Here is an 18,100-nt window from a genome sequence, read left to right as displayed (position 1 = left end):
CAGTTATGGGTGTCTCCTGTGCACTTTTAAATCCCCGGGCACGAGCCCCTTAAGCACTCAGATACACTTTACAGCTATTCAGGAATATGTACACCTCTTCAAATGCACAGTCATCTGCAGTACAGAATATCTGCTCACTACAGGGGTTCAAGAGCTAATAAAACAGTGGCGGCACCCCCGCTAAGGCGGGGGAGTGTCACCCCACTGCCAGGAGCAGCAAAGAAAGGAGAAGATCAAATGAAAATAATGGAATGTTATTATCATTCTCTTTTTTCCTCCTGCTGCGGAAGTGCATGAGGGGCAGGCGGAGCTGCAGGGGAGGAGTGGCAGACACTCCTGTGCGCAACGACTGTTTGGTCGGCCCTCTCAGGCTGCCCCAAACAGTCATGCGCACTCCCCTGTTCTCCATGCAGTTTGCATTACAGCCACCATGGAGAACATGCGCACCCCTACAGCCCCGGGCTGAGCGCCGTGTCACAGTGCTTAGACCAATCAAAACGCTCCACTTGAGCGTTGTGATTGGCTTACGGGTGGGAGCTTGTCTGCCTGCTTCCTTTTCTGACCTGGATTTGGACAAAGGCGAGCAGGAGAGAAGACGCGGGACCCGGCTAAGGCAAGGTAAGTTGTTTTTTTTTTGGTTTTTTAAAAAGCAGTCCGCAAGCCCCCCCACCCACTCGCCATGCCGGCTGCCCCTCTAATAAAAAATATAGATACACTGGCGTAATTATTACAAAATTTGACAGTCGCCTTCGCGCAAACGTTTAGTTTCAGGTGCTGGGGCTCCTCGCTTCGAGCCACCTCCTGTCCGGATATCAGCCTTCAGCTCTAAACACGGAACAAGGAGACACCAGGAAAATAAAGTTTCCATGTAATCATCCCGCCCGTCACGAGTCACTCAAGTGGGTGGACTGATTAAGTGTCATCAGAGGAAGTCCCGACTCAGACCCAGAAGCCTTGGTAGCAAGCCTCTAGCTCAGTGACTTATGCTGAATTAGTGGGTAACAGGTGCGCAGACCATAGCATTGCTGTGGCTTATCTCCATGAAGGGCTTGACATAAACAATTTGCTTATGATGATGTACAGCATTGTATTTTCATGTAAGAGGCACTTCAAATAGCTAGTACATCATAATGTATCAAACTAGGTCAACATACTTAATGCAAAACCCTCATTGGAGGACCTATTATTCCCTCACCATGCTTGTTTGTCAAAAGCGAAAGAAAATGTACAATATATAATTTGTTTCACATAGTAAATTACAACTCCCCTTAGTGCAATCAGGGAACCCAATGTGTTCAAATGCAAAATAAACCACATCGGTGCAACTTAACACCACCTCAATATGTGTTCAAATGGGCAGTTCAACACCATGGGGCCGATTACAATATCGGGTGACCGACCACCAGTCGGCAGTCTCGACCACCTAATTAGGATGCGACAGAACACTGTTCGGTTGCATTCCTACATTTCCCTATGGAAGCATGCATTACAGCCGCAAACCGTCTGTAATACATGCTCTCATAGGGAAATGGGAGGCGCTGTTCATACCTGTAATCAGTGGCAGACACCTAAGGGGCACTGCCACAGGGTGCAGGGATCAACAAGGGGGCACCCAATCGGCCATTAACCGGAGGCTGCGCACAAAGGGGGCCCCCAAACATGCTTTCTGACATAGTTTCCATGTCCGACAGGCCGGCATGGAAACCATACCCGAAACCGTGCATCATAATCCCAAGGGCGGTAAGGCATGCCCTTTGGGATTGCGAGCCTGTTCCGAGCCCGTCGGAAGCCAGCCAGAATGACCCACCGGTTAAAATTCCAACTAGCTGCATCATTATCAGTCAGTCAGAAATGAAGCTGACGATAGTCGGAGGCTTTTCCGACTGCCATCGTAATAGGCCCCCATGTATGCAGGTATGCAGGATTGTGTGTGTGTGTATGTGTGTATAAATATATATATATATATATATATATATATATATATATATATATATATATATATACATACACACACATGTGTGGGCTCACTAGCTCATCCTTCTACAGTGAGATTGAGATGCCCGCAAACTTCCAAGATTTGTAATAATGCAGGTTCCAAAATCCACTTTAGCACTTGACACGTTTCAGCTCACAGTACCCTTGCTCACAATTTGCCGCAACCCATCAAGCGTAATTCGGATTTTGGAAACAGAATAAACACTGCATTATAGATAAAAATCCTGGGTGTGTGCCAGCATCGCTTTGTCACTGATGGAGAATCCAGGGTACATTTGGTATCGAGGCTAAGCACACACACAAATATAATCTATATATAGGATACATAAAGGTTAACAGTATAAGATGGGCCTATACTTCTATAGAGGTGTTCTGGTAACATCATTAGCAATAAGGCCGAAAGCCAAGTGGTTTATAAGTGTCACCAGGATCCCGAGAGGCAATATAGGTACACATTACTTTAGTTATCCATTACTCTAGTCACTATACACATTGATTTTGGTGCAATTAGCACAAAGCAATGTTTTATTTAAAACCGGAAGAGGTTATTGAAAACAATATGCAATATACTGGACTGGACTGTTTGAGTGCAGTAAGAAGAAAAAATTATGTAACTTTGTAGTTAATAAAATAAACAGGAAAAAATATATTCTTGCTTAAAAAACACTCACTTGCTCTATAAATCAGACCTGGAAGTTGCTGCCAACAATGGGCCCTGATTGCAATTGTGTCATTAGGATTTGTTTTCTGTGAGATGCAATAGTAAGTAAAGAACTGCATTATACCATGTGGTTGCCTGCAGTAAAAGGAAGAGAACAGTGTAGAACTTTAGAGAAAAAAAACACCTTTGCATTGCGAAAAAACACATTCTGTCTGGAACAGGTAGAGACTGTTGAAGCTGTGCTCTTCAAAGTGACAGCTAACCATGGATGGGGACAGCTTCAGTTAGAATAATCAAGCTTTCTCCACCTTTCCAGAATGCATGCTTGTTGAGATAATGGACAATGATCAGGGCCAGTGGAAATATGCGATTCTCTGGCAGCGACTTTTACCGCATAATTATGGATTTACCATAATCTGACGCATAATTTTCCAAATAAGTGGCAGAATTCACAAAAGGTATTTTAGCTCATTTAGATCAACATAATAGTCCCATACAATGTTTCACTTATTATTGCATAATTTTCCTTTTCTTGTTGCATAATTTAACCTAGCCGTTCTTCCATTGAATAATTCTAGTGGCCCTGGCAACGGTAAAGCTGGTCAGCGTGGTATGATGAATATTTTGCCATATAACACAGATGCCACTGAAATATTGGTCTTAGACCACTACATTGTGTGCAGTAAAAGCACCTAAATGTGCAATGTATATAGACAAACAGACAAATAAACAAGTAGATAGACAGTCACACCGGTATATACATATATGTATGCATCTCTATCTGAAGTGACCGTTACTAGTCACCCCTATATGAATTATATATTATATATACTATCCTGGTGTTATGGGTGTGAATATTAAGCTATTAGGGTGTGCAGAGGGGGAGAGCCCAGATCAATGTGCATATCTTCGTGAAGTGACTTGGCGTGTAATGCTCTTCATACATTTAAAACAAACATGATATTTAAATACTGATGTTAATATAATATTAATAAGGTTATACAACATATGTATTTCTTGTTATTCATATAATAATGCATGACCAGTTTTTAAACACTCGCCTATGCAGATTGGGGTTCACTTAGGAGTATGTTTTGAAAATGCACCGCCCATCGAAATTCAGTTTTCAGACTTTCCTTCTCTCTGTGTCCAGAAGACAAAGACAATTTCTCTCCATGTATCATTCACCCATAGCCCGGTTTTTCATTGCCTGTCTAGGCCACACGGACGTCACTGTGGTATTTTGATGGCAACAGGGCAAGCGGTCAGTCAAAGACTGATGTGCAGGGCCAAGGAAAAAGGAAATGGTCAGTGCCTGAGGAATATCCCCCTAATAGCTGGTAATAAAAATGTTGCAAAATGAGTACCTTTTATGTTCTGCACTAGAGATCGCCCCTTTCGTTATGCCTGAGTCTGGCTCGCTTTAGATCTGCGTTTGAGGGAGATACCAGAAGAAAACCTTCAGAGGATCTGGACCCAGGGTCACCTTCCACAGATCCAAACATCCCTCACCTCTGGTAGACTAAACCTAATCCACCCTGCTTCAGACACAAATCAATTCAATAAACAGGTAGACTTTAATACATCCGCCTGGGTATCTAGAAGACACAATATATTTACGTTTGAGGGCTTCTCCGGGAGAAAACATTCATTCCTATTAAAGGTCCTCTCTGCAGGCAACGATACAGAAGCCTGTGACAGCACAAGGCGTAGAGGGAAGCAGAGGGTAGATGATCTAGGAGTGGAATGGGCAGCTTAAAGACAAGTCAGGTTAGGGGGACTACAAGGCAAACCACTCAAGGCAACAAGAATCAACGTTTGGACTATGGACATAAATTGGTTAAGACATCAGGGAGAATATTCTTTATTTTGTCCTTAAGCTCCTACCACTAAGTCACAGCGGCCAAAAAGCCTTGCAGCATTCACAAAGTATGAAAGTGAGTGGGAGGACCTAGAATTCTACCAGAGATAACTCACATACATAAAAATAGAAATTGTAGGGCTTCTAAAAAAAGGAACTGGAACAAATCAAAGTTTTTCTAATCAGTTAGAGCCGCTGGTGCTGATAAGCAGAGCAAAAGCGTGCTCAAGCCCACATAGCTTTCAGCCAAACAAAATCGATGGGTATTATCCAAGTCAACTGATAAAGGATTCCTAAGATAAATAAGATGGGGGTTAGGGGTAGAGGGTGTGCATGTGATACCATATGGAAGGATAGCGCACCAAATTCATTTGTCTAACATCAGCCGATTAAGATCGGAGGAATGCTACAAGGCTAAACTTTACATGGGGAGTAGTCTATATAGCCAGATAATGTTTCTGAAATATTGACTATTGAAGCCAATGAAGTCGCTAAAGCAGAGAGAACATTTGATGGTTCCACTCAGAAGCTATAAAACAGTTTTACTATCCAATCAGAGGGAGTGATCAACATGGCAGAACACAGCACCCATGAGACTAATCCTGCCCGCTACACCGTCATTAGAAGGGGATATGGACGTAGGAAAGTTGGGTTACAGAGACCTTGACAATGGCTACATTGTGCAGAGGTTTATTAGCCCCTCTTGTTGGGTGCCATGCTGGCTGAGCAGTTTTGTTTATCGAGCAACACTGAACAATTACTCTTGCGAAGGAGGTAGTGGAAGCCCAATACAAGAGAACCCTTTGAGTGGCTCACATGAGCCCAGTTTATGGTGGAAGCAGGTCAACTCTTTTGCAGACATCGTCAGAGTGCTGCAGGAATAGACAACACACCTTGTCTTCTTCGCCTACAGACTGAGGTACTCACTTAAAAAATAGGTTAATACTAGAGGTAAGAACAAAGAATGAATAAGGCGCACAGAGAAAGGCCTAAGTCATCGCTCAAAAGTCAACATTCCTAAGATATAGTTGAGATGATCAGTAAAGGTAAAACCCAACTCCGCGTCTTAAAATGAAGCTCCTCTGGTTCTGTGGAACCTCAGCATCAGATTTCAGAGAAAGGAAGAGGTTTAAAACACTAGTCACGAATGCCAATTCCTTATGCTTGTTTGAGTTGCCCCTGAAGATGCTGGAGAATGACACCAGCTGAGTCCCAGGGCACCACCTTGGCCTGATACACTCCTGGCTGCGTCTCTTCCATTTTCTGAATCATCCGGTGCATGGGGTAATTCTTCCGTGGAAATGCAACATCTGTTGATGTCAAGACAACTGATGGACAGAAATCATTGGCCCCATCACCGACATAAAAGAGCTTCTCAAACTTAATCCCTTCTTGGGACCTTTGAGTCAGATACTCCGACAAGATCTTTCGTTTGCACATGTTGGCAGGGCACTGAGTGCAGTTATGGGAGTGATAGGGTTCCAAAGTCAAGTAGCCCCGATTGTCAAAGTATGTTGGATTACTGAAGATCTTGCGGAAAAGGGAGAGGTAACCCGTAGAACGTAGAAAGCCCTCTATGCCGAACATGTTGGCGTCAGAAATGAGGATGATCTCAAATTGCTCCTTGTTCTTGGATAGGAACCCAAATAGGTCGAGCATACCCGGAGAAAAGGGGATCTTCTCATATACTTTTAAGTAATCTTGCTTTCGAACTCCTTTCTCACCAAAATACTCAAACACTCGCTTCATGTACTGGTTGTAGAATCCCTCTTGTAAGGTCTGGCGCAGTGACTCTGGAAGCTCCTGCGAAGGAGCTACACGGATGATAGAGTCATCGCTGTTCTCATTAACAATAGTCTCATCAAAGTCGAAGGTCAACAGATACTTCCGGGTTGAGGCTGCACCCATGTTCGACTCCTGCAAAGGAAGCATGAAAAGGGATTAGTTAAGTGATAAGAAAGCAGTTTAGTCTATAGCTAATGATACTGGCGCCTATTTTCAAACATTTTGCAATTGATCTCTACTGTTAAAATGGAAATATGAATTCGCCGGATCAGAAATTTGCAAGAAAATGAAGGAAAGAGAATGTTTGAAAAATTCAAAAAGACCCTACAGTGCACAACAAAAAAATGGCAAAAAAGTGTTTGTAGGGAGGGAATGGAGAAGGGATCACCCCAAAATGTTATGGGATATGCAGGGATGGCATTCCTCTATAGGGATATGTATTTACCCTGTGGAATAAAAGTAATTCAGACCAACTACACTGTTGGACCTAAGCACACATGAGCAGATTAACTGGTGGAATCTGACCAGTGTAAGGTTAGATTTTGCAGTAGTAGTTCTCGACATGTGTGAGAGGCGTAGATTTTAAAAGCCTACTACCAGAAAACGTTTTAGTGAATAACAAAAAAATACTCATTTAGGTTTACAGTTGTCTTTGTGAGTCTAGCTCTCTGCAGCTCATGTATGAAACAGTAAGTGGGCAAGCTCTTCAGGTTGGCCCTGGGTGATGCATATCATATGCGGTCAGTCTTTAACTCCCACCCAGTCCATGTCATAGCCAGCGTTTTCTGAAAATCTAGCTATTCTCAGCCATGAGTTTCCCAACTAATTGATGCTAGTCACATTGAGATCTTTCAGTGGCTGAGCGGGCCCACTGACCATCTGGTAGGACGTTGAGCACATTGAAACCACTCTGGTGGTATCCACTATCCAAGCACTTCACAGGCTAAAGAAATAAAACTTATTGTGGTACACCGTTTCTCAATTCATTTTTGAATGGACATTGGCACAGTGTCAAGTAACTATCTTCACCATAATGCTGCAGCTATCTCTTAAGCAAAATGTGGACTTTTATGCCAGCAAATATGTTTTTGCAGCACACAGATATCACAGTGCAACTGAACAGGCACAAGCAACTAACTCAGTAAAGGAGGAAAATCAAACAGAACTGCATGCACTCAGAAAAAGAGGAGCTGCCACAGTCTGAAAACGTTACCCACAGGTACTTTGAGACCTTTCTTCGCAAGGTTTGAAAAATCACATGTCATTCCTGCACCTATGTATTAAGTATATAAACAATGAAAAAGTGAAGTTGTGTTTGAGTACATAAAGCAGGTGTGCCTCTATTGGTATACCGTGCAACTGTTCAATTTACTCATTGGCAGCTGCCCTCAGATGCCTCTGGCATGAGCTGTGCTCTTCTTTATGGTTAGATGCATTGTAAAGCGAATGGACCCACCAGAGTGGGTGCTGACACAACGAATGAAGTCGATAGTGTGATCGCCCACCAAAGGAGGTGCAGCTGGGTGGAGTAGACTTCCTGCCTTTTCTCCAGACAAGGAACTGCTGACATGTTGGGACTTTTGTCCTCACTCTGGAGAAAGCGCTTCCAAGGTGTGGTCGGTCATACAAGTCTGAGCTGGGATGTTAGGAGTATCAGGTTCTACAGGCATTAGAAATATTGTAAAAATACAGGAGAATAAAGTAGATGTACACAGCTATTTTGCACCACGCATCATATTGTGAAGGATCTTAAAAATCATTGCCCAGATATGTGACTGTGGTCAGGGGCGGCTCTAGGCTCATGGTGGCGCTGGGCAGGGAGCATAGGTAGGGGGCCCCGGAAGAGGGGGTTCGGGCGGGGCGGAGCGCGGAGGTCAGTAAAGAGAGGGGGGTCAGGGTGTTTGGAAGTGGAACAGAGCCGGAGGCTGCCAAATCCCTGCCAGGGGCCACCACCAAATATGCATCCATCCTCAGAGGATTATTATATTAAGGATATATATTGGCGTGGTGGCCCCTGGGGTTTGGTGGCCCTGTGCAGGTGCACAGCTTGCACATGACTATGGCCGCCCCTGCTGTGGTTATTACCTGCAAAGCTAATCTGAAGGGAAAGAGTGAGGTAAACATACCTAGACATGTCATCCATCTAGCTCAGATGACCAAAGCTTGGTGAGCAAAGCAAACACAATGAGATGATGGACGGAGCGCTGAAAGTTTTCAGACACTCACCCCCCAGTCGCAGAATTGGGTTGAATCCATCATCGTTCTTTAGCTCACTTTGCCACCCCAGTTCACACCCAGCCATATGCAAATCAATCTTGCCCTGATTCCTCATGGGAACAGTCCAGCCCGAACTGCCAGTACAGGACCTCCCTGGACCGGAAACAAGCATCTGAAAAAGCATGGTAAGAGCATGCCTAGAAAGGGATGAACACAGAATCTGATGACTTGATTCCAGACTAGAATTGCATGCAATCAAGCAAACCGCAAGTTTTGCTCTACTAGGAGGGGAGCTGTATTATCCTCGGCCACTTCAGTAGCACCGTCAATGATCCACTCATACAGTTCTGCAACCTACCCAGCATCTTTCCAAAGCAGCAGGAGACAGACTAAAGCCATGTAAATTCAACATGTAGAAACTTGAGGAAAAGGGTGCCCAACGTGTGTAGTTGAGGTAAACTAACAGATCGTGTGTTCTGGTTAACCAAAATTAATTTAAATTATCAATTCCAATTATGTGGCAATATAGCTTATGAATATCCTCCTCGCAAGCCGGTGGTCCTAAACAACCGGAGTTAGTAGTGAATTACATGCTGTTTGGAACCGGTCAGTTGCAGGCAGACGAACCACAACCAAAAAAAAAGAGAATACCGTTATATTTTTGGAAATTAGCCAAAATTTATTCATCCAGATTAGGCAGTGGTTGTTGATAAAGTTGATAAATATGTTGATGTGCCACGATTGTGTATATATATATATATATATATATATATATATATATATATATATATATATATATATATATATATATATATGTGCGTGTGTGTATAAATATATATGTATATATATAAATATATATGTGTATATATATATATATATATATATATATATATATTTATATATCTATATACATTTGGGGTGCTTTGTTGCACAGCTAGTTATCACGTCTGTGTATATGTATATATATATGTATATATATATATATATATACATATACACAGTCGTGATAACTAGCTGTGCACCCCAAATGTATATAGATATATAAATATATATATATATATATATATATATACACATATATACACACATATATATTTATATATATACATATATATGTATACACACACACACACACATATATATATATATATATATATATATATATATGTATATGTATATATGTATATATATGTGTGTATATATATATATATATATATATATATATATATATATATATATATATATATACGTATATATATACATACATATATATATATACATATACACAGACGTGATAACTAGCTGTGCAACAAAGCACCCCAAATGTATATAGAGCCGGAGGAGGTGTCGTCCCACTTGGGCATCTGTTAATATACCAGAAGAGGTTGGATATGTCTTTATCGAGGAGAGAAGGGAGAACCCCCACTTTTTAAAGCAGGGCATTCTACAAAGTTAGAGGAGTGATCAGTTTCATTTTAAAAGATGGAGGGCGATCCAAAACGGTCTTTAATGGGGTTAAAAACTTTCACATCTGTCTTTAAGTGAGTGTGAGGGCCATTACTGTGGATAAGAGAGAAAGGCACCTTAGTCCCTAAAGCAGACTGCTCAGTCCAGGAGCTGCAACATACCTCTTTCTGAATGTTCAATACTCCACCCTATTTATAACAAGGCGAATGGCCCACCTCAGTATATAAGTGACATGCTCCACTCCATTCTATAAAGGGGTGCGTCGTTTAGAGGGCATTCTGCTGCTCCTTGTTAATGGGGGGAAGTCTCCCTGGATGGGCAGCGCACTTCCAAGTAAAATCCATGTCCAAAATGCCCCGCGGTTACTCACCTTTACTGCTTTGACCACTGAATGGTTCCGGCTCTCTTCTGGGTTCGACTGACTCTGCTTCCTGGAGCCGGCGCGGGAGTCGTAGTTGACGGGTTCCTGTTTTCCGTTTATCTGTTCCTGTCTCGGATTGGATTGTCGATCCATGCTGCCCGCTCTCTGCCCTTTAAAGACCGAAGCAGTGCCAGAGAGCCGCAGAGCCCACCGCAGGCTACGTCACAAACCGGTCTGCCAATGAAAGCACGGCTTGCCACATCAACGGGAGCACATCTATCGGGACACCCCCCACTGCACGAAATTTCGTCCCCGTGCCCCCGTCAGAGCAGAAACAGAGTGGAATCGCCCACTGGCAATAGAGCGTCCTTGCTTCGGGAAACCAGGAGTCCCCTTCTCACGGGAAACAATAGACCCGCCCACTGTCAGGCGACCAGCCACTCACAAGAAGGACCGCACCATTCGTATGGGCGGGGGAAGAGGGGGCGATGACAAATAACCGTCTGTTGTTTATTGTGAAAAGAAAAAAAGTCATCGCCTTTTGCCAGATCTATCTTTCTCTGCTTGTCTTTTAAGAAACAGACGCGAAACTGCTTTTCCCACCTGGTGACATCACTATATTTGCACAGATAGCAGGAACTTCATATTACAAATACGGACTACAAACAAGTGTAGCAGTTGGAGAATCTAGAACGCGTAGTGGTGACGATTGATAGGCAGCGGGGTCAAACGTGAAGGACGTTTGGGGGTCACTAAGGAATAAACAGGGATTGACAATGTTTATTTGTAGGTCTAGCTTTAATGTGCTGTACCCTGCACTGAAAATGTACTGCTGAGCCTGCATGAATGCCTGTTACCTTGCACTTATACGTAAACACCGCTCACCCTGCAGTCTCGGAGGAATACCACTTCCCTGTAATAATCACATGGTGGCACTGTTAACCCTGCGCTTACACGAGCACAGCTCTTATTTAATTATCATGCAGACTCACCAATGCAGACACATGGTCACATCCCTCTCATCTCTAAACTCACATGGGCACACCACTTACACTGCAATCACACAGACAGGCATATGCTTGCATTCACACACAAGCACAGTGCACATACTCGTGGGCTTTAAGTGGGCCGGGTCTGAGTACCTGCAGTTTTTTTTTAAGGAGACCTTGAAACGGGTCTCTATCGGGCTCTGTTTTATGCCCTGGCCCAGGCGGTCCCTTTTTTCTCGGACTTCAGTGACCGCAGGCACATCGATGTGCACCGGCTCACACTGCTCACTTTTCACTAGTGGAGAAGTTATGGCATGACGTCATGCCAGGTGAGCGTTGTAGGGGAAGGGAAATCCTTTAAAGAGAGTCATTTTCTCTCGGGATTTCCCTTCCCTTTTTAAAACTCTATAAAAAAATACTATACTCACACAGGCTCACCCCTCGTGCAACGCTTATACAGATGTACCCTTTATTATTTATTTTATTTATTTATTTTATGCGTTTTTATACAGCGCAGACTTTACCCGAAGGTGTCAGAGCGCTTCACAATAGGAACAGTAATGATACATGAGGAGAAAGTTACAAGTGAGCATGTTACAAAAGCAAACGTTACGTTACATGAGGCAATAGTGACAATTGTGCATGTATCAAGAGCAAACAAAATACAAGAGGTAGCAAACGGTGCGTTACAAGAGAAAAAAGGTGACATGTGTGCATGTTACAAAAGCATACAAAGTACAAGGTAGAGGTATAATACTGCAATAAATGGCAGACACTCAAAACACAAGAACAAAAGTTACGTAACATGAGGCAATGGCGGCAATTGTGCATGTATCAAAAGCAAGCCAAATACAAGAGGTAGCAAACGATATGTTACAAGTGGAAAAGTGACATGTGCATGTTACAAAAGAGTACAAAATACAGGTAGAAGTATAATACTGCAATAAATAGCAGACACTCAAACCACAAGAACACACTGGGAAGGTACTTCTATATTAATGGAGAATAGAATTTTCTATAATGGAAGGACTTCCTTCAGCTGATAGAGAGGGTGTGAATTCAATTTGGAAGTGTCTTTGAAGGAGGAAAGCTTGACGTCAGTTTTGAAGGCCTGGGAAGAGGTGGTGGTCCGGAGCTGAGGCGGAAGTGAGTTCCAGATTCTCACCGTGTTGCCTGAAAAAGATTGGGCCATCGATCTTTCCTTCTTGAAAGTGGGAGGTTCAAGCAATACATTTTCTGCATTACGTGATGGTCTAGACCCTCCAGAGAGATTCAGTTAATTCGCCAGGTAGCGAGGAGAGGAGGAGTGCAAGGTTTTGTGGGTTATACAAGCAGTCTTGCAGCTAGATCTTGCCTCAATGGGAAGCCAACGAAGGGTGGATAAAATTGGTGTGATGTGGTCGCTTCTTTTGGCCCCATAAATGAAACGAGCTGCTGAATGGAGAACAGATTTAAGGGGGGGACAGGTGGGATTTGGGGAGTCCAGTAAGAAGAGAGTTGCAGTAGTCCAGTCTGGAGAGAACCAGCACTTGGATCAGGGCTTTAAGGTCTTGTTCCGGGAAGAAGCGATGAATCCCCCAAAGAAGGCGCAGTTGGTATCGAGCAGACTTTATAATGGAATTGATGTGGGAGAGTAGATTGAGTTTTTTGTCGAGTAGGACACCAAGGGATTTTGCTCTGTCGACAATGATGGCTTTATTGTTAAGTAGATTCATCTGATCCATCCATGATTGAACCGGGGGAAGAGAAAGTGAGGAGGAGAGGAGGAGGAATTCAGTTTTGGAGGGATTCAGAATCAGTTGATGAGTTAGCATCCAGTTTTTAATGGAGTCGAGAGTAGAGTTTAGGATGGAGAGATTGTGAGTGGAGGCCACCTTAAGGTATATTTGAGTGTCGTCTGCATAGAGATGATAGTGGATCCCGGATTTAGGGGCTCATTAGGATCGCGGACGGACTTGAGTCTGTCCGCGACCCCAGAGTAGGAGGGAACGTCCGCATGGGCAGCGGCGTTCCCTCCGTGCAGATTAGGATGTGACCGCCAGGGTGGCGGCCACATCCTATATCTTTAACATTTCGGCGGGTGCAGCTTCAAGCTGCACCCGCCGCAATGTTAAAAATGCATACAATGCATTTGTATGCAGAAAGCGGCAGGCACCGCGCGGTGCCTGCCAATTTCTGCATACAAATGCAGGGGGGGTACCATGGGTACCCCCCATGTGCACCCCCCACCACCCCTTCACCCAGGGGGCCTGCATCGGGCCCCCGAAGTCAAATCCCGTATGCTTTTCCACGGCGGAAAAGCTGCAGCGGAAAAGCATCTCTTTTACTCTATCCTAATATGGCTGGCGGTGTCTGATAGACACCGCCAGCCATGTTACATCTTTTCTGCCGCGGTTGTAAGTCAACCGCGTCGGAAAAGCGGCGGACTGATACCAGGACCCACCAGCCATCCTAATGTGGCAGTGGGTCTTTGGTGGGTCGACAGAGGATTTTCCGCATCCTCCGGGCCGGCGGTGGCCCTCCATCCTAATCAGCCCCTTACTTAGGAGATTTCCCAATGGTACTAAATAGAGATTGAACAATGTGGGTGCAAGTATAGAGCCTTGAGAAACACCTTGACCTAGCGCCAAAGGAGATGAAAGACTGTTCGCTATTTTGATCCTTTGGGATCTATCAAAGAGGAAGGAAGCAAACCACTTAAGCACAGTGCCCTCCATGCCCATTCTCCGTTGAAGAGTGTTGAGGAGAGTATTGTGATTGACAGTGTCAAAGGCTGCAGAAAGGTCAATGAGAATTAGAAAACAAGACTTCGCGGAATCGAGTATCCGCAGCGCGGCATCAATCACTTGCAGCAAGGGCTGTTTCAGTGCTGCTGTTTTGAATGAAGCCAGACTGGAAATTGTCAAGAAGATCATTGTCCTTGAAATGACAAGAGAGTTGTTTCGCTACACATCTTTCTGTGATTTTCACAAGAAAAGGCGGGTTAGTGATGGGGCGGAAGTTGTTGAGGTCGTTCGCATCAGCGGTGGGTTTAACCTGCCCAGTTTTGAAGGAAACAGGAAGGGAGCCTTGACAGAGGGAGAAGTCAACCAGAGTGGTCTAATAGGAAATAAATTGGGTATAGAAGTCTAGGATGGGGTCAATAAAATGGTTGGAGGGCTTTGTTTCAAGGATGCATTTGAGGAGGGCATCTTCAGAGATGGGGGTCAAAGTTCTGCCAAATGGCAAAGGATTTGCACTCCTCTGGTAGACAACAGCTAATGCTACACTCAAGCGGGAGCAGCAGATCCCATGCACTCACACCACTCACCCTGCAATTTGGCAGATACGCCATTTGCCATGTTCACATATTGGCACATCACTTGTCGTGCAGTCACAATGGCACACTGATTGAGCACAAGAGTCACCCAGCACTCACATAAGCTCACGCATCATGCAACACTCAAGAGACAACCATCACTCCAACACATCATTCACAAGGGCACACCCCTTATCCAGTACTTACATACACATGCATGCATTCGTATAAGCACAATACTAACTCAGCAGTAAGAAAGGTACAATGCTTATCCTGTAGTCACATGTGCACCTGCTCAGACCCAGCCCTCTTGCAACTCTCATACAGATACGCCCCTGCACTCAAACATCCACCCCCTAACCCAGTACTCATGCACATGCACCACTGCACTCATATAAGCAAACCTCTTACTCTGCACTTATCCACTTTCAAGTGTACACCTTACACCATGCACTCAAAAGGGTCTCTACTGATCCTGCACTCAGACGTGCACAATGCTTACCCTGCACTCACACAGTAACACTGTTTACCCTACAATAATTCAAACACACTGCTTAGCCTATGCTTAAATGGGCACACCTCCCTCACTGCACTGATGCCCCTCAGGCAGCACTCACATAAGCACACTGAACACCTTGCACTCAGGTGGGCACATTTGTCATCCTGACTTCACATGGGCAGACTTCTTACACCCTCAATCATGCACTGGTCTTCAGCCAGGCCCTGCAACCTGTACCTGTATTTTTTTTATACATAAGTAAATATTCTAGAGCCTCATCTAACCAGGACTTCATTTTAACCTTTGTTTTTTTTTTTTTTGTGGATTTCTGTTTTCTATTCGCTCAGTCTCTGCACCAAACCAACTGCATGCAGCCAGTCCGTGCCCGGCACCCTGCTCCAAATCCTCAATCTGTTCCCACCCCTCACTAGTCACAGCCATCCGCCGTGTGCAGCCGGGGCGGGACACTGGGCCTGGCCTTTGTCCAGACAATGCACCCAACCCCCGCATGTTGACAACCCCCACTACTCATAGACTTCATGTCATGCATGCCCAACCCACTTTATTTTCTCCCTTATACTTAAAATTTTAAAGTTTTTAAAGGGTATTGCGTTACTCTTGCAGTACCCATCCCACAAGCTTCCCTATGGTACTGCGCAAGCTTAGGCAGTGAAGTTTGTTCGTGGTACATGAGAGTAAAGCTTGACAGCGGCTGTTATTTTATTTTTTTTTTTTATTTATTTGGCTTATAGAGCGCGACAGATACCCAAAAAAGGGTTTCCCGGCGCTAAGCAGAATAATGAACTAGCAGAGTAGGAAAGGAATGTTAGTGGGAGGACAGGCAAGTCATTGATTAAAAAGCCAGGTCTTAATGGCTTTACGGAAGTACACATACCTGCTTTCAAGGCGCAGTGGTTGGGGAAGGGAATTCCAGAGTTTTGGGCCAAGGTGGGAGAAAGATCTGCCTCCCATCCTTGCCCGACGTATCTTGGGGACACAGAAGAGACCTTGGGTGGCAGATCTTAGGCAGCGGGCAGGCATATATGTGTGCACAAGGGTCTGGAGGTATTTAGGTGCCTTGCCCCATTTTATCCTGTGCATAAAGCTGAGAGTCTTAAATTTGACCCTGTTTTCAATTTTAAGCCAGTGGAGTGTCTTAAGGTGGCTGGACATACGGTCTCTCCTGTTGCATTTGCAGAGCAGCCTGGCTGCCGCATTCTGGACCAGTTGGAGGCGCTTTGTAGTTGCCTGAGATGCCCCTAAATAAAGGACATTCCCGTAGTCCAAGCGGGAGGTAATTAATGCATTTATCACTGTCTTTTGAGTGACGTCAGGGAGCATCCATAAGATCTTTCTGAGCCATCTTAAGATTGTAAAGCAGATGGCTGAGAGGGCGTTCACTTGAGGCTCCATAGTTAGTTCTCTGTCAATAAAGATGCCCAGGTTGCGAACCTGGTGAGATGGTATTGGCAGAGGGCCCATTTCAGGTGGCCAATGTCTGGAGTTCCAGAGGTTCTGGTCGGGGCCTACTATCAGGACCTCAGTTTTACTGCCGTTAAGTTTAAGCAGGTTTTTATTCATCCACGATGAGATGTCCCTAAGGCCTGCCTGAAGACGTGAAGTAGTTTCCGGGTTGTCGTTAGACAGAGAAAAAACTATTTGGGAATCGTCAGCATATGTATACATGGTAAGGCCAGCAGCTTCAGCGATCTGGGCCAACGGGGCTACATAAAGGTTGAAAAGCAGGGGGCTCAGTATTGAACCCTGTGGGACCCCGTGTGGGGAGAAATGGACCCTGGATGTCGCATTGCTGGACGAGATTTGGAATGTCCTGAGCTTCAAGAAGGATGCGATCCATTCTAACGCTTTTCCTTTTATGCCTATCTTGGAGAGAGAAGTAAGTAATGTTTGATGTGAGATGGTGTCAAACGCCGCGCTGAGGTCCAGAAGGATCAGCGCGGCCGTATTACCAGAGTCGACCAGTTGTCGAAGGTTTTCCACCACTCCGAGTAGGGTGGTTTCCGTCGAGAATCCCGCACGGAAACCAGATTGGGAGGGGTGCAAGATGTTGTTGGCCTCAGTATATTTGGAGAGATGTTCATGGACATGCCTTTCCAGTATCTTGGAGAGTGCAGGCAAAAGGGAGATTGGGCGAAAATTAGCCAAAATCTTGGGATCAGCCCCTGTTATGGCAGTATATCGGTATCTGTTACACAAAAAAAAAAGAATCTCTGGGGTCCTTCTAATCTGCCCCCTTACAAATGATTCAGGGTCAGGGTGTTCATACCCTCCTGCCTTGTATCCTTTTAAAAAATCTTTTTCAGGACATGCGAACCGAGTACAATGATGGCAGCAACATTTCTTCTAAGTTTGTTTATAAAGTTTTATATAGCGCGGACATGACCCACGGGGGTATCTGAGCGCTTTACAGTACATAATTATCACAAGTTATACATACAATCGGGAATCTCATATAATACAAATGAGGTAAACATTGCTGTTTGATTAAAAGCGGTGGTAAATAGGCTTCTAGGAGTTAAAGGTTTAAGATGATAATTTGTTCATGAGAAAGATTTTCGTTTCCTTTTTAAAGGTGGTAAAAGAAGGGATTCTGCGTAAGTCTGGGGGAAGGTTGTTCCAGATCTTCGGTGCGATATCTGAGAAGGCTCTGCACGCAGTTCTCTTTTTGTGGAAGGATTGAGGTTTTAGTAGTAGTGAGCTTGCGCTTCGCAGATGTCTACCACCTCCCGACCGCTCTAGCTTTTGTGCTAAGTAGCTGGCGGTGTTGCTATGTAAGGCTTTATGTGTCATGCAGGCGATCTTTAGTTGTATTCTCGATTCGTATGGTAGCCAGTTCAAAGCCTTCAGGGTCGGAGTGATGTGGTTATTTCTTTTTATTCCGTAGACCAGCCTGGCCGTGGCGTTAAGCGATGCCCTGAGCGGTGCTTGTTTGTATTTTGGAAGACC

At 44.4% G+C, this 18,100-nt stretch overlaps 1 protein-coding gene across 1 annotated transcript; it reads right to left on the bottom strand.

The window, feature by feature from the left end:
* Positions 1–2,491: 2,491 nt before the first annotated feature.
* On the bottom strand, positions 2,492–10,758 carry PHOSPHO1 (phosphoethanolamine/phosphocholine phosphatase 1). Its single transcript, XM_086923999.1, has 2 exons — positions 10,357–10,758; positions 2,492–6,434 (listed from the first exon to the last, which is right to left on the bottom strand). The coding sequence occupies exons 1-2, from the start codon at positions 10,498–10,500 to the stop codon at positions 5,676–5,678; spliced, it is 903 nt and encodes a 300-aa protein (XP_086780125.1). The 5' UTR covers positions 10,501–10,758; the 3' UTR covers positions 2,492–5,675.
* Positions 10,759–18,100: the final 7,342 nt, after the last annotated feature.

Source organism: Lissotriton vulgaris, chromosome 5 (genome assembly GCF_964263255.1).
Source record: "Lissotriton vulgaris chromosome 5, aLisVul1.2, whole genome shotgun sequence".
NCBI classification, from domain to species: Eukaryota; Metazoa; Chordata; class Amphibia; order Caudata; family Salamandridae; genus Lissotriton; species Lissotriton vulgaris.
This window is presented reverse-complemented; position numbering and strand designations above follow the sequence as displayed.

Excerpts from the sequence above, each read along its gene's own strand:
- PHOSPHO1 (XM_086923999.1), bottom strand. The coding sequence starts at position 10,500 with ATGGATCGACAATCCAATCCGAGACAGGAACAGATAAACGGAAAACAG. Across the intron at positions 6,435-10,356 it reads CAGTGGTCAAAGCAGTAAAG|GAGTCGAACATGGGTGCAGC; the intron begins GTGAGTAACCGC and ends CTTCCTTTGCAG.